At 40.6% G+C, this 24,457-nt stretch overlaps 2 protein-coding genes across 3 annotated transcripts; both read left to right on the forward strand.

Annotated features, from left to right (window-relative positions):
- The first annotated feature begins 413 nt into the window (after nucleotides 1-413).
- Nucleotides 414-16,530, forward strand: LOC307270695 (oxysterol-binding protein 1-like). 2 transcript variants are annotated; one of them, XM_080054582.1, is made up of 17 exons: nucleotides 414-733; nucleotides 1,780-1,955; nucleotides 2,906-3,114; nucleotides 3,928-4,096; nucleotides 4,668-4,779; nucleotides 5,310-5,490; nucleotides 6,162-6,279; nucleotides 6,691-6,748; nucleotides 6,950-7,114; nucleotides 8,358-8,603; nucleotides 10,026-10,146; nucleotides 10,416-10,519; nucleotides 11,082-11,177; nucleotides 11,821-12,008; nucleotides 13,731-13,966; nucleotides 14,108-14,146; nucleotides 14,644-16,530. In XM_080054582.1, the coding sequence occupies exons 2-17, from the start codon at nucleotides 1,816-1,818 to the stop codon at nucleotides 14,784-14,786; spliced, it is 2,325 nt and encodes a 774-aa protein (XP_079910708.1). In that variant the 5' UTR covers nucleotides 414-733; nucleotides 1,780-1,815; the 3' UTR covers nucleotides 14,787-16,530. The 2 variants fall into 2 exon arrangements, with proteins under 2 accessions (XP_079910708.1, XP_079910707.1); XM_080054581.1 differs by lacking the exon at nucleotides 14,108-14,146.
- Nucleotides 16,531-18,551: 2,021 nt separating this feature from the next.
- Nucleotides 18,552-24,300, forward strand: LOC307270680 (N-acyl-aromatic-L-amino acid amidohydrolase (carboxylate-forming) B-like; the record flags this gene model as incomplete). The annotated part of the gene is made up of 6 exons (XM_080054566.1): nucleotides 18,552-18,847; nucleotides 19,376-19,571; nucleotides 19,728-19,821; nucleotides 19,928-20,035; nucleotides 20,151-20,263; nucleotides 24,040-24,300. 6 exons carry the CDS (start codon nucleotides 18,552-18,554, stop codon nucleotides 24,298-24,300), a joined length of 1,068 nt encoding a protein of 355 aa, XP_079910692.1.
- Nucleotides 24,301-24,457: the final 157 nt, after the last annotated feature.

A 24,457-nucleotide genomic window follows, 5' to 3' on the forward strand; every position in this document is an offset into this window, starting at 1 on the left:
AATCCTTCATTATAAATCCCATTCTCAGAAAAACATTGAAGAATAGCCTTTAAGCAATTGTATGAATTTACTGAAAATAAAATGTCAAATAAACCGATGTATTTATGTATGTACAATACATATTTAGTATACTATACATTTCAATGGCCTTTGAATGAGACGAACGATATGAGGCCGTATATTATGATTCACTAATGCAAATATGTTATATTCTTTCATGTTATGTAATTACATAGTGGATAATCTGCTGTTTGAAAGTATTATTACTTTGAACCCCTGTTTCTGTCAGCCAAGTTCGAGACAGGTTGGCTTGACAGAGGCAGGCAATGGGGATGGAACACAGTGCAGCTAGGTCCCCGTTTCTAGAAGGGACCTAATAGTGTTGCACCGGGTGTAACCCAGTGAGCTAACGTTAGGCTAGTTAGATGTAGCTAGCTAGCTTTAGATTTTTGTCGGCGTATGCAGCTAAAGAATAAACCTACACACATGATAATTGAAGGATACTAACACAACTCTTTGGCGTCACTTTAAATTACAGTAACACTACTGTTGTCGTCGACGTCTTCGCTTTATTTTTTTATTTTTATTATTATTATCATTAGCTGTCCCGTGTCAGTCAGCTAGCTAGTTAGCCTCTTCAGCTAGCTGGGGCATAGTAGTGTATGGGTGTCAGAGTTAGCCGTGACTTCACCGGGCGTCTGGTTGCCTCATCTCACATTTCGGACACGTCAAGGTAAACATTTAGCCACAGGCGAGTTTGAAAGCTAGCTGGTGTGCTAATGCATTTTTTTTAGCACTGTATGTATCTTACACTGTATTTCACCCATTGCACAGGTCAGCTGGTAAACTTCGAGCAAATAAACATGTCAATAGATGTTTGTTTTTCTTCAGCTCCTGTTCCAGCAGTGAGCTGTTAGTACCGTGACGCCCACCGAAAGTGGAACGAACGACTGTTAGCTACTGCTGTCAAGCTCGTCGATATGTTATGAGCTTTACCAATTTCATGTTGTCATATTGGATTATTGAATGGTTGCTCGACTGTCACATTTTCCTGAAAACATCACAGGAGGAACTGATTTTAAAAATCTTGTTTAGTATAGTTTATAGGTTAACAGACTAATACTAGGTGTTTCAATCAGAATTCAGTACCTCTTTTATGCACATCTAATTCCATTTTAAACAAAAGTTTTGTTTGTACAAAGTGAGTCACCAGTGAATGTGCACTGATCCTGAAGTCGACCTTTGACCTGTTACAACTACGCAGAACGATCAATATCAACCACCACTAGTAATGCATTATTAGAATACCGCACACACTGTTAAGATGGTTTGGTATGACAGCAGGAATGCGACTAACAAATAGTTGTAATTATTGATTATCCTCCTGATTTGATTATCCAATAATTGTTTGGATCATAAAATGTCAGAAAATATGGAAACAGACGTTGTGGCAATTTCCAAAGCTCATGTTGACCCATTAGAATGTCTTGCCTTGACCGCAAACATGTTTGAAATTCATGTTAGGAATCCGTTGGAAATCACAGGGACTTAAAAAAACACAAGCCATTGTGCTCATTAGAGGAGCATTGAATTTAAAGTGATGCTTTTGTAACACTTTTACCTCAAGAGTGAGTTACAAGACGAATCCTTTATATGAATAGTTGTCTATTCATTTTGTGTCAATAGTAGGTCCTACTTATCGATAAATAATCCCAGACTTGTGTGAAATCACAAGTCTTGTCACGTGCATTTCTAACTTTCAGTTTCCCCTTTTTTAAGGTTCCTCAAATTTGTCTCTCCATTTTGGGGGCTGTGATGTCGGAGCCCAAGACCCCCACCACTCCCACTCCTGCTGGCGACACATACAAAGGATGGGTGTTCAAGTGGACCAATTACATCAAGGGTTATCAGCGCCGGTGGTTTGTCCTGAGCAACGGGCTGCTGTCATACTACAGGTGCGTTCACCTCCAGTAGAACACAGCACATGAAGGACTGCCGTGCTTTGATCATGAAACCTAAGCATTGAGCTACTGTTTGTATAAACACAGTCAGCTTTTAATTGAGCAAGGGAAAATCAACCTACTTTAGTTGAAAGTCCTTATCAGATTGAATCTTGGTTGTAATGTTATTGTAAAATCCGCACACTGCTATGGTGAAAACATGTGTTATCAAATGTCTTGTATCGATGGCCCTGTTTCCATCTAATTCTACATTATGTCCTGCCTGGGTGATCTAATCAGAACTTGACATCTCTGAATTCAGTTGTAAAGGTCACCCCAAGATTTATTGTTTGCAATAGGGCTGGGTACTGTTCAAAAACCGATACTGATACAAGGACTTTGATACCGGTTTTTTCAAAAGTATTTTTATGAAAGCTGTAATATCAATAAAATAACTTTAAATAAGCTGAAATTCAACTCACTGCCTTCAGATTAGCACAAATGCCCGATCTCCTGAGCCATTGCAGCTCAAACAAAATATACAAGAATAAAGGAGCAAAATGCAAACAATGCAATACAACCAGTGCAAATAGTTTTCAGTGCAGGCTCACTGATACCAATCACCAGCTCTTTAAGATCTTGATCAAGAATGCTGCATGCTTATTGGCTCACTGACATTGATAAGCTTAACCCCTTACATTTGGTATTGGACAACAAGACATTTTTCGATACTCAATGATTGTATGTTGGCCATTTCAGTCTGTACCAGAAAAGTAAAGAACTTTTCTACCCAGTACCCACCCTTAGTTTACATTTAATCATACATGGGTTCATATATGCACTTTACTGTGAACTGTGTGTATAGAAAAACTGCAGCAAGGCTTCAAGGCAAATAGCGACTGCTGTATTATTAATTTGATTCAGTTAAATTTTTTCATGTCTAATCAAACTCTTTTGATCCTCAGGACCCAGGCAGAGATGGGTCACACGTGTCGAGGCACAATCAACTTGGCCACAGCGACCATCACCGTGGACGATGCCTGTAACTTTGTCATCTCCAACGGCGGTGCCCAGACGTACCACCTGAAGGCCAGCTGCGAGGTGGAGCGCCAGCGCTGGATCACTGCCCTGGAGCTGGCCAAAGCCAAGGCCGCACGCATGCAGGCAGAGTCGGGTACTACATGCACACAAACAGCAGCCATTGTCCCATTTACATACACATTTATGTATTCGTATAGCACCTTTCTAAACACTGTCACAAAGTACTTTAAGGTGGAGTCAGCCATTCTGCTTGTCTAAATCACTTTTTGTCACAATTAGTGGATACAATCACTACCTGTCTTTACTGTGTGTGTGCTGAAAAGAAATTCAGGGTTATTTCACAGTCTAGTGTAATGTTTAACGGGTATGTAAACAAATGGTATGTAAACCAAAGGGGCCCTCCATAGCTAGCAACATGCCCGTAGACATAAGCACAGATTGTGTTTCAACACTGGATTTTCAGCGCACACACAGTATGTACAGGTAGTGGATCGTGAGGAGGTGTTCACTAATGTTGAGCAAACGTCATTTTTAACAAGAAGCGTTCTCCAGAATCGCTGGATCCACCTTTTTATGAAAAGAAAAGAAAACCTATTCACAGTAAGAAAACAGGCAGACAAGGCCTTAGTACACAAACAGTAGAATATAATAAAAAAGGATCAGAAAAACTGAATAAGTAAAAGCACAAATCAAACATTTCGAAAGCAAAAGTTTGAAGAAGAGATTTAAAGGAAGTTCTGGACTAAGTCTTTGTGATTTGCCAGAGAGATCCAAAGTGTAGGGGCTGTAATAGAAAATGCCCGACCACCCCTGAACTTAGTCATCTTTCTAAGTAAATACCCTTCTGTTAAGTGGGTTTTAATCAAAGGGGCTAATCAGAGAGGCAGGTGTTGAATTGTGGAACTCCTTTCTAAGCGGTTTTCATGTTGATTTTCATTGTTCACAGATGACTCGGGGGACGACTTTCCTCCGTCGTCCCCTCCGGTGCCCCCTGGACAGAGTGGCAGCTCATACAACTCAGAGGTGCAGTCTGCTCTCAGAACGCTAGGCTGCAAAGTGGAGGATCTCAGCACCTGCAACGACCTCATCTCAAAGCACGGCTCTGCCCTCCAGAGGTCAGGCTTTAACCACAAATGGCTCATATCTTTTCCTCAGCTTAAGAATCCATGACTTATACACATACACATAGTAACGTTTGAGGAAAAAAAACACAGGTGCATCTCAAATAAATTAGGATATCATTGGAAAGCAAAACTTTCATATATTCTAGATTCATTACACATAAATTTAAATGAAGCTAGGATAAACATTATTTTCAGAAGATTGACATTTCTGTATCATAAATCCTTTTTTGGTTTTGTGTAATTTTCTAATATTTTTATATATTGGATGTATTATTCCATGAGCGGTGAGCCGTAATCACCTAAAGAAAAAGAAAAGCCTGCCAAATTTTGCTTTGTGTAATGAATCTAGAATATATGAAAGTTGTTGCATGACTTTCATGTACTAAGTTTAGGCGTGGTGTTTCAAAATAAGCAGTTAGATAAACCCATTCTGCTGTTGAAAGGCCAAACAGCATATGTTATGATAATAAACACAGTGAACCTGAGGCCTTTTCACAATGTAAATTGATGATATCTTTTCCCAACTGTGTTTACATGTTGTACTTTTTCATATTTCTTTCAGGTCTTTATCGGAGCTGGACAGTTTGCGTCTGACAGGAGAGGCCGGGGATAAGATTCGTCAGGTGACGGAGAGAGCCACGCTGTTCCGCATCACCTCCAATGCCATGATTAACGTAAGGCTACTATGTTTTTTTATACTTATATATATATAGGGATGTCACCATACCAGATATGTAATAGTCCATACCAATACCGGTCAAATTCCACCATTCTCGATACCCAATTTGATACCACAGTAAAAAAAACAAAAAAACAAACAATGAATCCCATCTATTTCAGCATACATTATTACAAACCTTAAACCAACAACAGTGGCATGTTACCTTCAAGCAATAGATACAAAGAAACAGCTATTAGTATTAACATTAAAAACAAAAACTGTCCTTTCAAATTTCCTTGCTCCATTGGAGTTTTTGTCGTACTTTCTGTCCCTTTTGAAAAGCTGTTTTTTGTTATCTCGTTCTCGGTTCTTGTGACATGCCCAGTTTTAAGAGATTGTGCCTTGTTAATCTATACATCCCCCCCATGCATTCTGTTGTCTGTGCAGGCTAAAGTAAGTGGCCCTGTTGGCTCATTCTCAAGGGATGTTAGCTTTCAGTGCTCGTAGCTGACCCAGTTTGGTGTTGTGTGTTCCCCCCCTCAGGCGTGCCGGGACTTCCTGGCCCTGGCCCAGGCTCACAGTAAGAGATGGCAGAAGGCTCTCCAGGCCGAGCGGGAGCAGCGCGTCAGGCTGGAGGAGACTCTGGAGCAACTGGCCAAACAGCACAACAACCTGGAGCGAGCCTTCAGGGGGGCTTCTACCAACGCCTCTGCAGACAGTAAAAGTAAGAGCTGACCCCGATACCTTCCAAAGTGCAGCTAAGTATATGGGCCGCTCTTTTGACCAATCCATTCTACTTTCCACCTCCCTTCACACTCTGGCAAATCCTGCCGTTTGTACTCTTTTTTTTTGTCCCCCTATTACACTATTTTATCAAGTGTCAAGCTTGTTTTTGGATTCATGTCATTTATTTTATTTTTAATTTTTTTCAACCTTTACCTTGTAGATAAGTGCAGAGTGGTATGTGTGATAACCATTCTGCTACCATGGCGCTACATGTCAGTCAGTAGATTCTTATCGACACAAAACCTGACAAAAACAGGAAGTCGATTGCATATGCTGACTAGGGCTGACATGACAATTCTATCAAGTTAGTCCTGTCAGTGGTTCCCCCAACCTTTTTCTGTCTCGTCACCCCTTTAAATCATTGCTGGATCTACTGGTGACCCTTTAAATCCCCTTCATTTAATCGTGACTGCCATGTCTTGCCATCTTACATACCAAACGATAGTAATAGATAATGGAAATAATAAGTTTGTCGCAGCCATGACGCCGGAAAAGTGTTACGGCGTTATAGCTTTGGCAACACTTTGAAAGTTCATTTTAGAAATGGATTACTTAAAGCCGGTAAATAATTGTTTTGACCTATAGTGACCTGTTGTCTGTATTGTTAAGGTTCGGCCGGGCCGGGGAAGGGAGAGGGCAGCGACGACGACGATGACCACGAGTTCTTTGACGCCATGGAGGAGGCGCCAGAGTTCATCACTGTCCCCGCAGACCCACAATTCCACAAGTCAGTGCACCGTCACTCACATTGTTTCCATCCCTACATTCACTTAGGTGTCGCACATAGAGAGTCATACACGGAAACATCTTTCTACGTACGAGTTCCCTTAAGCTGTAATTAACGCAAATGAATCATCTGCTTGGAAAGGAATTTTGTTTGTTTGTTTAGTTCCTTGTACAACACACAGGTACAAGATGTGTGTAATCACTCCACCCTTATTTGTGGAATTCATAATGTGGTTTATAGAAATAGATAGATAGATAGATAGATAGATAGATAGATAGATAGATAGATAGATAGATAGATAGATAGATAGATACTCTACTTTATTTATCAGGTTAACCAGTTTGTCTTCCATTTCTTTGTATGCACTGGCTGTTTGGTTGACAGAATTCCTTTTGTCTTGATCTCTTCCAGAAGGTCAAGCAGTAATGTCAGCGGTTTCAACAGTGAAATGTGTGCTGACGATCAATCGGTAGGTCTCATTCTGGCCTCTGCGATGACCGCTAAGAGGCTGGCTCACTTTTATTCAAGTAAAAGCCCATTCCAATGTTGTCGTCCATCATTCGTTTCATATGACATGCACAGGATTTGTTAGTACTTAAAGGTATGTGACTGTGCTATAATCCTTTTTATAAATTATTTTCTTTAACCGAACTGTCTGTCTACCCTTTAGCTTAACGAGGAGCCCCTAGCCATGAACCAGGAGTCTCCCTCTCAGGAGTTAGTTCCCCTGAAGAAGAGGCGGACGCGCATTTCAGACAAGCCCAACTACTCCCTCAACCTATGGAGTATCATGAAGAACTGTATTGGCAAAGAGCTGTCCAAGATCCCCATGCCTGTGAGTAGATTACTCAACAACCTGTGTGACACTGTTAATTAGTGGGTCTGGCCAGTGAAGGCCTCGGGCAGTTTCACATTGCTTATTTGTCAACCCTTTGGTGTCCCTTTGTGCTGTTGCAACAAACATTTAAAAGATGCATCTTTACGGGCACCAGGGCTATTTTAAATCTCTCGTCGGCAAGTCGCCATCTTCTGACGCCAGCATGCTTTTGTGTCGTCGCCTTTCAAAAAACAGCCCATCCCTTTTCTTGGCTCCCATACGAAGTCAACAACATTCTGTGAAGGTGTTTCCAGGTGTCAAGCCTTGTGTGTCTATTTTAAGCCAAAGCCTTACTGTAAATGCAGGTCGAGAACTTTACTTAGATTTATTTTATTTGTTCGAAACAATCAGGCTCCTCAAAATGCATCTAGGCAGAATGATGCAGACAGGCGGGTCCGCCAGACCTGTCTCCTGCATTCATTGACACAGCACACATAACACCATAATTGATGATAATTATAATTGCTATTCATTGAGAATCCTTTCAAGCCCTGTACACATCACACAACAAAAGAAAAAAAAACATGAACAATAAAGTCAGCTTCAATCCAACATGAGACCTGATTAATGTAACATTAAATGACATAAACGATTTGCCATGCTTATAAAAGAATTAAAGCGTGGATATAAACAATCATTATAACGAGGACGACTGTGCCTTCCCTACATACCAACGTTACGGCATGCTGATTCAATCATCATCAATGATACAATAATCAACTCATTTTACAAACGGTACATTTTTACCGAAGTAGAGCTGGACCAGTATCACCTTATTACACATTGTTGTTTGTGATGGTTGCTAAGTTAGAAACCAAAACAGAAATGCCAAACTGGGTTCAACGACATTTAAAAAACATTTTACGTCATTTCTGTAGCAGAGAGCACAATGGAGTTGATTGTTACACTGTAAAGTCTTGCTCAGGGTGTGAATGAAAAATATAAGAGGTCTGTTTGTATATTTTATGTTTTGAAAATTACTATTACTACTGCTATTGAGCCCATACAATGTTTAAGATTGTTTTAATATCCCCAACTATGAATATCAATAACCCAAAATGCCATACCTAAAAATAGTGAGAGAATTTTTACTTTGTGTCATGCTGGTACACTCACAGCCTGGTGCTGCTACATACTTAGCCTTGGTACCATTAGCTCAAACATGATTTCATATGTGAATTTCTCTGGTCTCCCCGTGCAGGTGAACTTCAACGAGCCCATCTCCATGCTGCAGCGTCTGTCCGAGGACCTGGAGTACCACGAGCTGCTGGACAAAGCTGCAAAGTGCCAGAGCTCCCTGGAGCAGATGTGCTACGTGGCCGCCTTCTCCGTGTCCTCTTACTCCACCACCGTCCACCGCACGGGCAAACCCTTCAACCCTCTGCTGGGCGAGACCTACGAGCTGGACCGCCGGAGAGAGAGCGGCTACCGCTCCCTCTGTGAACAGGTGAGGGGGGGGGGGGACTAGCATAGAACAGCTGCAGTTACATACAGTTTAAGACAGTTCTGTGTGCGCACAAACAGTACGGACTGGTAGCTGATCGTGAGGAGACATTCACTGTTTTTGACAAAGTGATTTGGACAAACAAGTGTTCCCCAGAATCACTGACTCCACCTTTTTAAAACTGCCCAGAATAAATGACATAGAAAAGTAATAACGAATAAATAATCAAAAATAAATCAATGAATAAATAAAGAACTCATATAAGAATACAGGCTCCGGTAAGATAGACGGAAGTGAAACTGAACAAAGGATGAATGTCAGGAAGGATGACTTTGAAAAATACAATTGAGTCAGTGTTTTTTTGCTTCCTGTTTTTCAATGTATTTGGGCATGCACTTCTAGCATTCATTGGAGGAACAGAAGGGCAGCTTAATACTAACCTCATTATAAGTAATGGGAGAATACATGTCTTGAGATTTTGACATACAAATTCGAGGAACAAGAAAGAGTTGAACAAAAAGTGCATTGTGTAATTATTTAAAATTGGTGCAAGAAAAATAAATCCAGCCTGATAAATAATCCTGTAAAATGTGCTTTTCAGGCATTACATCCAGTGATAGCAGCTGTGGACATGGCTGTATTAAGAGCATGAGCTTTTTACATATTACTATACTGGTTCAGCTCAGTCCCAAAGGCTCTAAATTGGATTAAATAAGAGGGACTAACAACTCAATATTATTTTAGATGAGTAATATAATTGGATTTGAGTTTTATCCTGGGGATTTTCATATAACAGCAGGGATTATTTTCTCTATACTTCTGTCCGTCAGTGCCACTAAATAGGATTCCTAACTTTTAAAGCAACAATACAATAATTCTATCGAGACATTTACAAAGTGTCCATAATTGTCCACAACCAATATCATTGATGTTTTCAGATATCTGGATAAGTAAGAAAACATTGAACAGACAGACGTTTGAATGGCATTTTGTACCAGGTGTTTGGCCATCAGTGCATTGCAGTCAGAGACCATAAGGTGGCGCCAAAGCCCACCAAACCAAACTGTTCAATATTGTTGCACAGAGGACCTTTTAAAGGTGCACTATGAAGTTTCAGGGGAGGGGGATGGGTTTATATGTGCTAAGCCTGCAGTTAGTTTACAAAGCACATTTTTCTCTACATCTCATTCTTAAAACAAAACAAAATCATTTTGATGCTCCTGGAACCAAATGATCTTGTGAGGAAAGCTTTGTTTATTCAGTTATGAGAATATACCTTACAAAATGTTCACTTCTCTGACACATCTGACACACACAAAGCAGTAACACTCAGTGGCATAGTTTTTGACGGCCTAATGTTTAAATAATTTATTCGAATCAATCTTGTGCGCTTCACACGCTTCACACGCTTCTCTGCTGTCCCAGGTGAGTCACCACCCCCCGGCTGCAGCGCACCATGCCATATCAGATCGCGGCTGGACTCTGAGGCAGGAGATCACGGTCGCCAGCAAGTTCCGGGGCAAATACCTCTCCATTATGCCCTTGGGTAAGAGACAGTCTGTGTATCTAACACACCCTGAGGTTTTGATAGTGACACTGTAATGGGCGCGACACTTAACACGGTGAACTGATTCCTGAACTAGAACTTATAATTAAGAGTCCTTTTATTCGACGTGTGATTAAGGCTCAAGGAATGCATCGAACACACGCCCTGTCTTAATAGACTCTGCCACCAACTAGAGCGACAATCGCTTTGTTATGTGACATTGATTGATTGATTTTTGCCACTCACGCATATCCCTCCCTTCCTTGCAGGCACAATTCACGCCATCTTTGAAAGGGGCGACAATCACTACACATGGAAGAAAGTCAACACCACAGTGCACAACATCATTGTAGGGAAACTATGGATCGATCAGGTGAGACTGATGGGTTTGAATGGAAGGTGACGCGTTTAAGACAAAGCTTTGAATTAATGGCAGGACCCCCAGGTTTAGTTTTAACAAAAGTCCTGTCCACATTCAAAGCTGGACGCTCAGTAAATATTCTGGAAATAATTTCTTGATTGACAGATGGATTTGACAATAAAAGGAGAAAAAAAAGGATTTATCCCAAATTGATAATGACTTGACAAAACACAGTCACCACTTGACAGACATCTTTTGACTGGTGACAGCAGACATAATATTATTGCATACTGGCAAGAGGAAGCGTTGCAGCTATAAACACTCACACTACCGTATATCCCTTCTATTATTATCATTTGCATTTTACTCCTGTTCATCTTAATACATTTACACTAGTCCGTCGGAACAGCCTTAAGACTTTACTACTTTGCATTTCACTTCACATACTGTTTGTGTATGCAGACTCTAGGGTGAAATGAAACGTTCACAGTCTCAGTAATTTCTCTAAAACCTTTCTCTCTCTCTCTCTCTCTCTCTCTCTGTGTCTCTCTCTCTCTCTCTCTCTCTCTGCCAGTCAGGGGAGATTGATGTAGTAAACCACACCACCGGAGACCGCTGCCACCTGAAATTTGCTCCATACAGCTACTTTTCCAGAGATGTGGCCAGAAAGGTGAGACAAAAGGAGACCATTGACCATTTCTTCTTCTCTGCGTTTTGTCAACCAAACTACAGTTGTGTTAAAGGGATTGTGTCCACGCAGTCATTTAAAGGAGTTTGGTTGAGACGTTGCTGTAGTAGAAGTCAGCATTGTACTGTTGCAGAAGGGGCCAGCCAAAAAAAGGCATATATCGGCATATATATAAATGCCAACCCTAAAAAATAAATATCCAATGTGCACAAAATTCAGCATATCAGATCAGCAGTGAAAAATCCTACATTCAGCATACAATTAAGGGATAATTATTATTATTATTTTTTAGATAAGCATTTATGTACGTGGTGAAAAATCTTTCTTCTCCTGGCCCCATCTGCAATAGTACAAGGCTGACTTCTGCTACAGCGACGTATCCCCAAATCTTTTTTAAATGACTGCGCTGACCGCCATCTCCATAAGGTAACAGACTAACTATGCATTAGTACCTCATACCAACCCCACTAAAAATACAAGTATCCCTCCCCTATTTCTCTTTCTTTACTTATTTCATATTGCATTGTTGAAGTAACCCGATCCCCAAGAATGTAATTGCCAACAACTGCGGCTGTAATCATTGTGCATACGACAATTAAACACTTTTGATTCTCTTGAATCTCAGGTGACAGGTGTGGTGATGGACAAGGACGGGAAGGCCCACTACGTGCTGTCGGGGACGTGGGACGAGAAGATGGAGTTTTCGCGCGTGATGCAGAGCAGCCGCGGGGGGGAGAACGGCGCGGAGGGCAAACAGAAGACCGTCTATCAAACCCTCAAGGCCAGGGAGGTGTGGAAGAGGAACCCTTTACCGTAAGTACTGTTAAGTACAGCACTAGGTGTGTCCATATAAACCCGTGCCATACACGACAGTTCTATAAATAACAAAACTGCCTAGTCAGTCCCGGCAGGAAGGGCCAAAAAGTTCTCCAACTCTACTTACTGTACTCAATGTACAATACAAAGAGAAGATTTCCTGTTTGGCTGTTGAGAGTCGGCTCTGAATCACAACTTTTTTTTTTATGATTCTGCCCTGTCACCTCCTCATTAGAATTAAGACTTCACACACACCTTATGATCTCTAGAATATGACAATCTGAAAAAGGACAGCAGTGAACAAAGCAAAAAGAAATCACCTACCGTACAAAATATTTTTAACTTCACATTTTAACCTTAAAAGAATAACAAAGACAGCAACAATCTTTTCTTGCTCTTAAGAATTTGATCAAATTTTGAGCAATACTACTCTGTACAATAGAGGGCAGTAGCTACACTTAGAAGTATCCTTATCTCCCCACGGCTGCCATGGTTACTTCAGTGATGACTTATTGTGATGGAGTGTCTACGTCACTAACAGGGCGGCTGCAACACACACAGACACTCTCACACACTTAAAAGACATTCCCCTGCCCTTACACAGCATCACTCACTGCATTGCTATGGCAAGATATATTCCCATTCACACAAATATTTCACACATCCACTCACTTTCCGGTGTTGACACAGCCACATACACACCTGCGTACCTTAGGCTTTTCCCCCACAGTGCTGCTTGATCTCTACTCCTTGTTTCTGCGTATTTAGTAATTATGTGTCTCTCATTAGAAAACATCTAGCATTATTTTAACAAGGACATTCTATTTAATATTTAAAGCTCCTTTTAATACATACAATTCAGCCTGAACAATAAACATTAAGACATTTTAGAAGAAGGTTGCAATCAATACAATAAAACAGATTATATATTTTAATGGGGAAAAAAACACATCAGAATCACACGTCGTAAACCCACGACACAAAACTTTTTTCCTTACGGCCTCTGGAAAGCTGGTCTAAAATAGTAAAAATCAATAAATGGTATCAAAGTGGTGTCTCAATACACTTCTACAAAAATCTGATATAAAATAAATGTTCATACATATTATAAAACGTACTTTAAAACAATTAGCTTCTATACTGTCTAGACCGTTTACCAGGACTGTGTGGGCTTGGCTGTATCAAACTAATTAATTTTTTTTTTTTTTTAAATGTATGAACTCTCTGTCCTCTGGTTCCTTTCATGACACTCTTAAACATGCCATTGTTCCCCCTTTGCAAAAACCCACTTGGATCCCCCTTTACATTAAACACAGAGAATTTTTATCTAAAGTTCTGGAGAAGGTAATGTCCTCACAGCTGATTTCTTTCATTTAGTGTTTTTTTTATTTTTTTTTGACAACTTCCAGTCTGGTTTTAAAGCACATCATAGCACAGAGATTCATAGTTTGAAGGATTTTGTGGATTTGGTTTGACTTTTTTAAATTTTTTTCAAATTATATATATATTTTTGTCCACCAACGCATAGATAGATACATACAACACACAGTCAGAAAATCCAAACAAAACAAGAAAAACAATCCTAACAATAACACTAATAATAGTATAAATAACAATAATGGTAAAAACAATAATAAGACAAAAAAAAATATATCAAATAGAATAATCAGGACAGGGGCTTCAGGCGCTGCAGTTGTGTGATCTTTGCTCCACCAACAGGGAGGGAGCAGAGACCATGTACTACTTCACTGACCTGGCCCTGACCCTTAACGAGCCCGAGGAGGGGGTGGCGCCCACCGACAGCCGGCGGCGGCCTGACCAGCGGCTCATGGAGGACGGGCGCTGGGACGAGGCCAACGCCGAGAAGCAACGCATAGAGGAGAAGCAGCGCAACGTGAGGCGCGAGAGAGAAAGGGAAGCCGCTAGCCAACGCACCTCCAGTCAGTCAGAAGAAGGTGAGAGACCCCCAGCCTTTGCTAATGCTTTAATTCTTTTTTGTTTTGTTTCCCTCTCTCAACTTTCATGGGGCAAATCTTAGAATTAAAGGGGTTCAAAAAACAACTTCTCTGTGATTCCCCCCTTTTCTCTCCCAAAAGCTGGCGATGAGGACGCTCTTATTGATCCCTCCTTAAAAAGCAAGTATTCCTATTTTTGTCTCTTTCCTTCCCCGCTGCCTTATGCTTGTGTTTTTTGCCAATCTTTCCATCTACGATGGGTCTTCACAGCATTCAAAAAAGCCTTGAATTTAATATTGAATTTCGCTGCAAAGTATTAAACATCCTTTATAAAAGTATTACATTTATTGTATTATATGTTTTTAAAAACTTGGAGAAGGGTCGTTGTGTGACAAACAAGCACTTTTAGATTTTGATATGAGGAGTATTCCGTACTTAAGGTATTGTTACAGTACATAATGAGTATATTAATGTGAGTTTATAATACATTTTCTTTATTAAAGGTACCTTAAAATGCGTCATTATTTCCCTTCTTCTTTTGACAGCATGGCATTGATGTTGTTTGTTAACTTTCATTTTAAGTAGCATTAGGCCATATGATAAAACGTTTTAAATTTAACTTGGAGATCCCTGTGTTCTTTTGGGGGGGGGTAACATCATTTTTCTGTCTTTTTCAGGCGCACCTCACGAAACCCACCTGGCCCTTTGGTTTGAGCGCTGCGAGGACCCGATCAATGGCGAGCCGGTCCACATCTATAAGGGCGGCTACTGGGAAGCCAAGGAGAGCGGCAGCTGGGAGGGCTGTGTGGACATATATTGACCTCGGCATTGACTGTAAAAGTCCCCTGAAAAGAGACCCATCCATTGAAAGCTGCCTGGTGGATTGCTACTGCCAAGGCTGGCTTGTCCTTCCCCTCACCCCACACCCACTCGCTCTGCCGGCTGCCTCCCTCCCTCCTATCAGCAGCTCTCTGTTCTAGGAGATATATCCCGTCGCTGACCACCAGAGGGAGTGCTAGGTTCGGTTCCTTTTCTCCTTGTTGCTGTCAAACATATGACTGGAATGAAAATGTTTGTGCTGCTTCGACTGGGGGGGGGGAGGGGTCAGGCTGAAGAGATGGGGGACAATTGACATGGGCAGAGCTTCCAAATTCACAATAGATACATGTTTTTTTTAGTCTCTCTGCTCAGGTCAGAAGAGGTTTATTGCTGATAACAATATGTGAGATAATGTAATGTTCCTATTGTCATCCACAGCCGTGTGTGCTTTGTAATAACTCTGAGGAAAAAAAAAGAAAGAAAAAAAAGTGGGGTGAGACCTGGTTAATATATACATTTATATATAAATATGATTGAGATAATTTCATTCAAAATGTCGACTGGTGGCCTTCAAGATGTTTGCGAGGTTTTTTCTTGTGTATCACTCTGATTTAGTGTCTTAATGTAATGAAGTGAAGGTTTCTAGTGTGCTTGTGTGTATGACTGCATATCTGCTCTTCCATCACTTTACAACGCTGCCACTGTGCAGTATACTGTGTTAAAAAAAGAAAGAAAGAAATGAGTGTCAAAAATACTGGGTTGAACCTCCACACTGTTATGTTTAATAGTTAGACATATTTTTTTCTTTACAAAAGCCTGGTGGAAATTATGTTGATAAAACATTTTGATGTTTCTACGAGGCCTATACAACTGTTCTCTGCGCCTTAGAAATGAGCAACCTGCTCTTACTTGTATTGACATCACTACTGATGCTAGCCTTTGTAGCTGGTTTCTTGTGCAAATGTTCAAACTTTGAAGAAATAGTTGGGAAATTATAACAGAGCAGTAAAATGGCAAAAAAAAAAGAAGCCTTTTCCACTGCTCACATTAGTGTAATTTTATTCAATAACAATGAATTTGCACAAGATTTTGAATAATGTCTGGCCAATTTGAGTGAATGGTAAACAAGTAACATGACAGTAAAAATGTTTTTAAGAAGTGTGGGTTACTGCGTGATTTTTTGTGTTGAGGAACACAGACAAAAGAGCATAGAAAACAAAAGTATATGCGTTGGTGAGAATAAACGTTACACCCTTGTGTATCTGCTGAAGAGTTCATACATTATGCAAGTAGATTTTGACACCAAAAACATGGGATATAATGTGTGTGCGAGTGTGTGTGTATTTGCGTGTGAATTTCATAATTTTGTTTGTAAGTGTACTTAAAAATTAAGAATAAAGAAGCAAAGAAGCTTTGCAAATAACTATGATTTTATAAATGTATAGAAATTCATATTATAGTATTGACAACTGTAAGGTAGTTTTTTTTTCTTGTACTTTTGGTTCCTCATATTAATGGGAGAGGACTGTCTTCATTTTCAGAAAAAAGGGACTTTACAAACTTAACTGATATGGGGAGATGTGACATTGTTCAGTATTTTGTATTAACAAAGAAAAATAATCTGTAATAAACAAATGCTGTGATGTCAAACCAATATCTTTTGATACTGTTCTTTGGATTTAGTTTGTTCCAACAGTTCCATTAGTTTTTATTAGGTAACACAATTAAAACATTTGCCAAATCAATTCTTTAGTGTTTCTGTCTTCATTAATAGTCGAATAATAAAATGATTAAAAACAATTGAAAACATGATCCCATTAGTTAATGTTTCAGTTGAATTTGTTCTTAATATTAGTATTAGTGACAACAAAACTGGACTTCCAAGCAAATGCCATACAATGCTACAATCAAGGGCCATATCACAATATGTAAGGTCACAGTAACCTTTGACCTCAAATCTATTCAGCTCATCTTTGAGTCAGAGTGGACATTTATACAAAGTTAGCAGGAAATCCTGTTCTCGAGATATTTCGCTTGCAATATTCAAGGTCACAGTGACCTTGACATTAAAAATATAAAGAGTAAATCCTCAAGTCCAGGTTTTGAGTTTTTGCCAAATTTTGACCAAAATCCCTGTTCCTGAAATATTGTGTTAATAAGACATGACGTTACACTGTCCTTGACCTTTGACCTCCAGAATCTAATCAGATAATTTTTTTTGACATTTGTACAAAGTTGGAAGAAAAATCCTCAAAGCGTTCATAGGATAACCAGTTCACAAGAATGACTCGGATGGACAGACGAACCCGAAAACAGAGTGCAATTTGCGCAGAGGCATACAAACAGCAAAGAAATGACATAGTAATTTATTTGTAATGTAAAAGGTTGACATATAACAAAAATATGGAAACCTCCAAAATAACAAGCATACGAAACTGCATTTTGAAAACTGATTTAACCTGCTATTTACACCTTTTTCTTTAGCAGCCAACCTCCTTGTATTTGCAGCCTAAGACTAAATCAAGTGTTCTATTTAAATCACCGGTTGGTTCTTCAGTTGTTATTTTTCCCTTTCACTGTATACAGTACACACCACTGGCACCCCCTCATGCTGTGTCATGCCAGCAGATTTATTTTCAGCCAATTTTTCTGAAAGGCAGACTGGAACCTACCATCCTATACATGCTTTGCGGCAAAGACAAACAGGGATTCGGGGAGGGGCTTGCGCTCTCTGTGGACCTCACAGCTGTTGGGACCAAAAGGAAGCAAAGACCCAATGCAGCGCGTCATTGCTCTGGACACACCCTGCCTCTGATACAGCGTGGTCCAGTGCAGTGCGGTGGACATTGAGGTGGTGGACAAGCGGTGAGAGTTTGCATAGCGGGCAGACCAACACAGCCTGTAACAGAGGGGAGGGATGGGAATGCTGAATCAGTGAAAAACTGCATGAAAGCCTGGGAGAGGGGTTGGAAGAGGGAGAGAGAGAAAGGTAACGGCCAGGGTAGACCAGGGTAAGATGCACAGTACAGTATGATGCCTCGTCATCCATTATTTGTGAGTGCCGAAACAACAGTTCACCCTCTTTTACCTCAAGCTTTCCTCTTCAGTTAAGAGACTTTTTTTTTTAAACAGACTTTTTTAAATCTCAGTGCTGCTTTAAGAGTTACAGGGGTATATTTCTTGGGTTTTAAAAAGCCGGAACTGGCCCCCCCTTTTACAGTGTCCAGCAAGCCAGAAACATTTGAGGTAAGGTTTCACAAATCCATATATCTCTCTGCTTTTATGCTTGCGGTGTTCATCTACAATGTGTCCCAGTGAGTGACATCAACACTGGAGCCACTGATTGGCTTAACATCCTACTGAGTGACACATGAGGGGGGAACAAATGTTGTGTGTTGTGAATGTAATTACATAATTGACCCTGAATGAAAAAGGGTAACAAAATGCCAATACAAAAAGTTGCGCATGAACCTGAGAAAATGCCAGCTCAATGTGTGCATGCGCTGCTCAAAACTAAACACATGACGTCAAGAAGGGCTGCGTATTGGCAAGGACTTCACGATACGATACGCATCACGATACTTGGCTCACGCTACGATATCTCACGATACATTGCATATTGCGACATATTACAATATTCCACATAGTTCAATGAAAATGTAAAAACAGAGCTGAAATACAAGTTGCTGTGTAAGATCTGTGTGGTCTTAATACATCACATCACTCTATTGATAATGGAGCGCAAATTTCCTTTGCTCTCAGTCCGATGGAGGTGGACAAGGTGGCGTGCTTGCCCAGGTTGTCCCGGGTGGCTGTGTGCGGCGGTACCCACGGCAACGAGCTGTCCGGGGTGTACCTGGTGAGGGAGCTGCTGAAGGAGGAGAAGAAGAAGAAGAAGAAGAAGACCATGGAAGTGGTGGAGAAAGAGAAAGAGGTGGAGGAGGAGAACGGAGGAGAACCCCTGTCTGTGCTGACGGTGCTGTCCAACCCGCAGGCCACGCAGCGCTGCCGCAGATACGTGGACACGGACCTGAACCGCTGCTTCACCCACGCCACCCTCAAGTAAGTGGGAAAGCTTTTCTAGTGTCCCAGCCACTATAGGGGGGATCCGGTGGGCTTTGGAGGCCAGTAACTGAACTGAGTTAAACTTTATTTTGAGCCAAAATATTCACTATAGCCTAATTTAAAATATATTTTATTCGAAAACCAATTTTTTTCCCCCCTTTTAAACTTTGTGCGCAACGTAAAAAAACAGGCCACAAAACAAGCATCCTATCGCTATGCATGTGCGTCTGGTGCATTGCTTTGACGCATCTAAAACCAAATGCTTCACATAGATATTTGACTTCAACTTATACTATTGATGTGTGTCCGTCCATCATGTAGCAACCCTTCTCCAAGTTAGTCTCTCTTCGAATATATATATATGTCTGTGTTTATGTAGGAAGGAGCGCCTCTACACACATTGATATGAGTAAAGCATGATTAAGGGGGGGGGCCCATTGACTGGCCCAGACATTTGTGATCAGGGTAGATCAGGGTATCCGATGAGGAAGGTGTGATTGGATTTGTTTCTCTCTGCTTCCCCAGCGCTCCCCTATCAGACCCGGCCCCGTACGAGATGGTCCGATCCAGACAACTCAACTCCTTGCTGGGTCCCAAGGGGAGTCGTGAGGCGGTGGACCTGGTGTGCGACCTTCACAACACCACCGCCAACATGGGCCTGTGCCTCATCGCCTACTCCGCCAGCGACTGGGTCTGCCTGCACGTATTCAGACACCTGCAGGCAAGCACAAAACAGTTCCCTACACACACACAAACGCACCCACACACATCCACACACACGCACGCGCGCACACACACACACACACACACACACAGTAAAATAAATTCACCCTGCAAAGCATCAAGAATTTAAAAGTCCGACACTTGTCACTTTCAGAGGCAGATGCCAGACGTACCAATGAGGTACATCCACTTTGACGTGCCCAATAAAGAATCGTATTCCCTCGATTCAGTGGGAAAACATGGCTTTGGTAGGTTTTGAGATGTTAACAAAAAAAAACACCTGCGTACCAAAGGTATTTGAATACAAGCTAATCTATTTTATCTGTCAGCTAAGAAATGCTTTTCCCCCCGCAGCCATGGAGATCGGCCCCCAGCCCCACGGTGTGGTGAGGTCAAACGTCTACACGGCAATGAAAGATGGCGTGCAGCACATGCTCGATTGGGCCCGTTCCTTCAACTCAGGTGCCATGAAAACACTAGTCGCCATCGAGCATAATCCCCAATATACTCCCACCAAATGTATTGTAAGCGCCCTCCCCCACCTTTGCTTTCTGCCCTTTTCTGCTTTCATTTTCAGGTACTACTTTTGAAGGGGGATTCGTGGATGTGTTCACCATGGTCAAACACATCGACTACCCAAGAGACGGCGAGACTCACAACATCACAGCAGCCATCCATCCTCAGCTCCAGGTACAGTCAGAGAAGTGTTGCAGTGTGGTGTAAGGCTTTTGATGTACAAAGGCTCCCCACTTATTTCAGTAATAACAGACAATACAGTACATCTTATAAACATCCAGTACATTACCTTAATATACTGTAATGAAGACATGTGGAAAGTAGTAAGGGCCTTTTGTCCTCAGAACAATGATCTACCTTTGACTACAGGTACTTAAAGGATGACTCATATTTAAGATCTATTGTGTGAGTTAACCTGTTATTCGTGGAACATGAAAGGGAGTGTATGTTTGGGCGCATGCTCATTCCAAAATATAACATCACATAGTAGGCTGGTGTTGACAACAAAGGCAGGGTGAGGCCTATTGCTGTAGGCCTAAACTGGCCTCAGACAAAAGGAGCGTCGTAAAATCTAATGACGTCCACACCATGGTTTCCATAACATGAATACCCACTGAATGACACACCAAGCCTGTCTCTGTTTCTCCGTAACCCTTTATTTCCGTTTTTAGAAAAGGTTATATGAAAGAAATGTGTCATTTGGGATCAATCACAGAGTTCAAAGAACACATATTTGTAATTGCTCCAGTTAATTACTTTGAATGATTGTTAGTGTAACCTAGAGAGCCTTTTAGTCAGTGTGCAGCAGGTCAGTCAAAATGTAAAAAATGGATGCAAAAGGAAACTGAAGATCTAACACTAATGACAAATGTAGCAAGTGAGATAACATCAGTAGAATAGATACAGGTGAATTGAGTTGAAGGTACTTCATAATGTTTCCTTAGAATAGTGTTTCCTCAGAATAGTGTTTCCTCATTGTCCGGGGCTGTCATGAATGCCAGCCTTTTCATAGATGGCATGGCATTGTGAATTTCACAATGTAGTTTCTGTTGACGCTGTTTCACATGGGGAAAGATTTATGGTTATTCTTAGAGTTGTGAGTTTGTGGTGTTTGGCAGCAATCGTGGGAGAGAGGTTTGGCTTATCAGGCAAAGTTATTTGATGGTTATCTTATGTACAAAGACCAAGAGGAACTCACATGGCTGAACTCACATGGCATGAAATGAATGTTTACTTGCACATCAAACAGCAAAACCTTATCTTTTTTTTTCTTCAAATATTTTATTGTGCAGAGAGACAGAGATGAAATGGGGATTTGACACCATGAGTGACTCCTTATTCTAGGCCTCATAGAAGTGCATTCCCATATCACTGGAGCGACCGGTTAATGTCTCTTACAGTAGAGTTTCAAAACACATTCATAGACTTTTCAAAGAAAATTAAGAGTAAAATTTGAAGTCAATACATCTTTTACCAACAATTGGTCATAGACATAGAGAGCATTATACACGCTCGCCCATGAAGTTGGAATAAATAATTTTCTCATGAAATGATTGGGATAATGTGACTTATGCTTGAGAGATAAAGTCTATATCCTCTCATCTTCTCAAAACTGTAATGATCAATCTCATCCAAACATATCACATCCTGCTTGAGTGGTTTCCTGGATGCAGTCATCACAGAGGTTCTAACCACTTAATCGCAGCACCCTTTGTCTTTCATCTTTACGGTCAAGGGTATTGCCGATCTCATCAATAGAGACAACATGTGTTCAGTGCCCAAGCTTTGATGCAAGTGAGTGACATTTGAAAGGGTAATTTTGGACATTCCTATGCATGAAATCCACTCGAATTTCTGTTTCGTGTTAAATTGACCAAGGTTGAACATTTTTAAACAAAACCCTTACTATTTTTCAATACCCCCAATTTTGTCTGAATTCACCGTTTGCAAAGGTTAATTGTGGATTAATTTTCACTGTGATATGTTTGGATGATATTGATCAATAAAGTTTTGAGAAGATAATACACTTTATCTATTGAGAATAAATCACATTGCCAGTGAGTTTGAATATTCCTTGGCTGGGCTAACGTTACCACAGAGATGACACTGCATGTAGGCCTATGCAATGCTGGCAGCATTAGACCAACAGGAAAACCTCTAGCTTTTTTTTTTGTTCTAACTTAGAATTGTTGAAGCATTAATCCCTGATAGTTGCCCCGACTGCAAGCCTTTACACAAGTACAGGGGGAGGAATAGAAAGTAATAACACAAGCAAGGACCGTAGAAATAAAAATGGAGGGGGACAAAGCAAACTGAGGCCAAAGGCTCAAGTAAACAGATGGTGCTTGAGAAGTTTTTTTTGAAAGTGTATTTGAAAGTTGTAGTCCCATCATTTAATGTTCAAACAAGTGACAGTAAGACTCATAACACCGATGCAGCCATTCATCCTAGCTCCAAAATGAAGTCGGAGAAGTGTTTGTGGCTTATTCAGGCTTACATGAAAAGAAGACGCTATAATTATGTACATTGGAATACACCAGGGAATTGAGCCAGTGATTAATAAGAAAATACAATGTACCTCATTAACATTAACCAGTGTACAATAAAGTACAGGAGAGAGTATTACATAAATTAGGCTACATGGGCCTACATGCCTTTTGAACCATAAGGAGCCTTTGATGAAAGGAAAACGAACATGCTGAATCATGTTCAACATCTGTTGACGTGGGTCCGCCTGCTATTCATTAAACGTCTCCATTTGTTTGGGAGTGTACAGTATGTGTGTGCGTGCGAGTGTATGTGGCTGCATATTCATTGTAAAATATTAAAGCACGTACAGCATTAGTGTACACAATACAGGGTGAGGCTTCTTCCCTGTCAACTGGCCTCATACCAAAGAGAACCATGACCACGGATGACTTGAACAAATGCTTCTCAAATCCACTGTAATTAAGGGCAAGTGATTAACACAGAGTTGAATGCAGTCGGTAAACTTGTGTGATGTCGGGAAGTCTACTGGGTGATACATCGTCTTCTTCTGTTTTTCCTGTAGGCTAACACTTTATTTGACATTATTAAAAAGTAGGCCTATTATATATAGGCTATAGATAAATATTTAATTTGGTATTAATTACAGTTATTATTATGAATGGGTTTCAATTGCTCCACTTTAAATTAATTATTTTGAATTATTGCTAGTGTAAGCTTTGAGCCATGGTCAGTGCACAGCAGTTCCGCTAAATGGGGAATTTATCCACGGACAGGAAAACAATTAAATAATTTGGGTTTACATGAAGAAAAAAAGATGTTTGAATACACCAGGGAATTTAGCCAGGGATTAACAATACAATACAGTGAATGTTATGTAGGCTACGTGTTATAAACCAGCTAAAAATAAAGTGCAGGGAAGCTAATTACAGTTCGTAAAACATTTCCCTTTGTTTAGGAGTGTATGTGTGTGCATGGGAGTGAACTTGTTCATTCGTGTGAACAAGGCTAGCTTCATACCAAAGAGCAACGTGACGCCTAATCATGTACACAACATGGTTTTAAAAGCCTTCTAGTCTCACAATTTCATCCTTTGTATCTAATTTTTCTTCGTTGTGTATTTTGATGATTTGTATTTTAACAACGTTTTACTTCTGAGTACCGAAAGTCCGTATCTGTCAATATTGTTTCAGTCTTGAACTGACAAATTTATTTTCAACATTGTATAACGACCTTATTCTCGAAATTGTATTTCCACTTTATTTTCAAAATGCGGACTATATTCTGGAAGTGCATATTGAAAATTAAGAAAAAGAAATATTTTCCATGGCCCAAATCCTCTCCCAAAATACCAGTTTACAGTAAATATTTATATATATAATTGATATATGTGAATTGGGCTTACATCTTGCAAAGGTGACCAGTATCAATCAGCCTAATTGTCTGCCCTTCACCCCCCTTAGGACAGAGACTTCTGCCTGATCCACCCTGAAGAGCCACTGTTTCAGACTTTCGCAGGTGAAACACTGAGGTACAAAGGCAAGGAGCCTCTTTATCCCTTCTTCATCAACGAATGTGCTTACTACGAGAAGGGCATAGCACTTTCCTTGGCCAGAAAAAAGCGTGTGACTATTCCTGCCGTCCGGGTGCAGACAGAGCAGGAGCAACTAGCTAACCCCCAGGGATATGCATCAGAAGAGGAAGAGGAGGAGGAAGAGGAGTGAGGATGGACTTTAAAAAAAAATGACATGATGTGACTATGAAATAAAGTTTACAAAAAGCTTTTATTGCATTGAAAGCAGATGCTTGGAGCCCGCATTTGTACACTCGCGCAAACACACACACACACACACACACACACACACACAATATTTAAGTGTA

This window comes from Ammodytes marinus (assembly GCF_949987685.1).
Source record: "Ammodytes marinus genome assembly, contig: scaffold_61, whole genome shotgun sequence".
Lineage (NCBI taxonomy): Eukaryota > Metazoa > Chordata > Actinopteri > Uranoscopiformes > Ammodytidae > Ammodytes > Ammodytes marinus.

Excerpts from the sequence above, each read along its gene's own strand:
- LOC307270695 (XM_080054582.1), top strand. The coding sequence starts at position 1,816 with ATGTCGGAGCCCAAGACCCCCACCACTCCCACTCCTGCTGGCGACACA. Across the intron at positions 7,115-8,357 it reads TGTCCAAGATCCCCATGCCT|GTGAACTTCAACGAGCCCAT; the intron begins GTGAGTAGATTA and ends CTCCCCGTGCAG. Across the intron at positions 12,009-13,730 it reads TGGAAGAGGAACCCTTTACC|GGAGGGAGCAGAGACCATGT; the intron begins GTAAGTACTGTT and ends CTCCACCAACAG.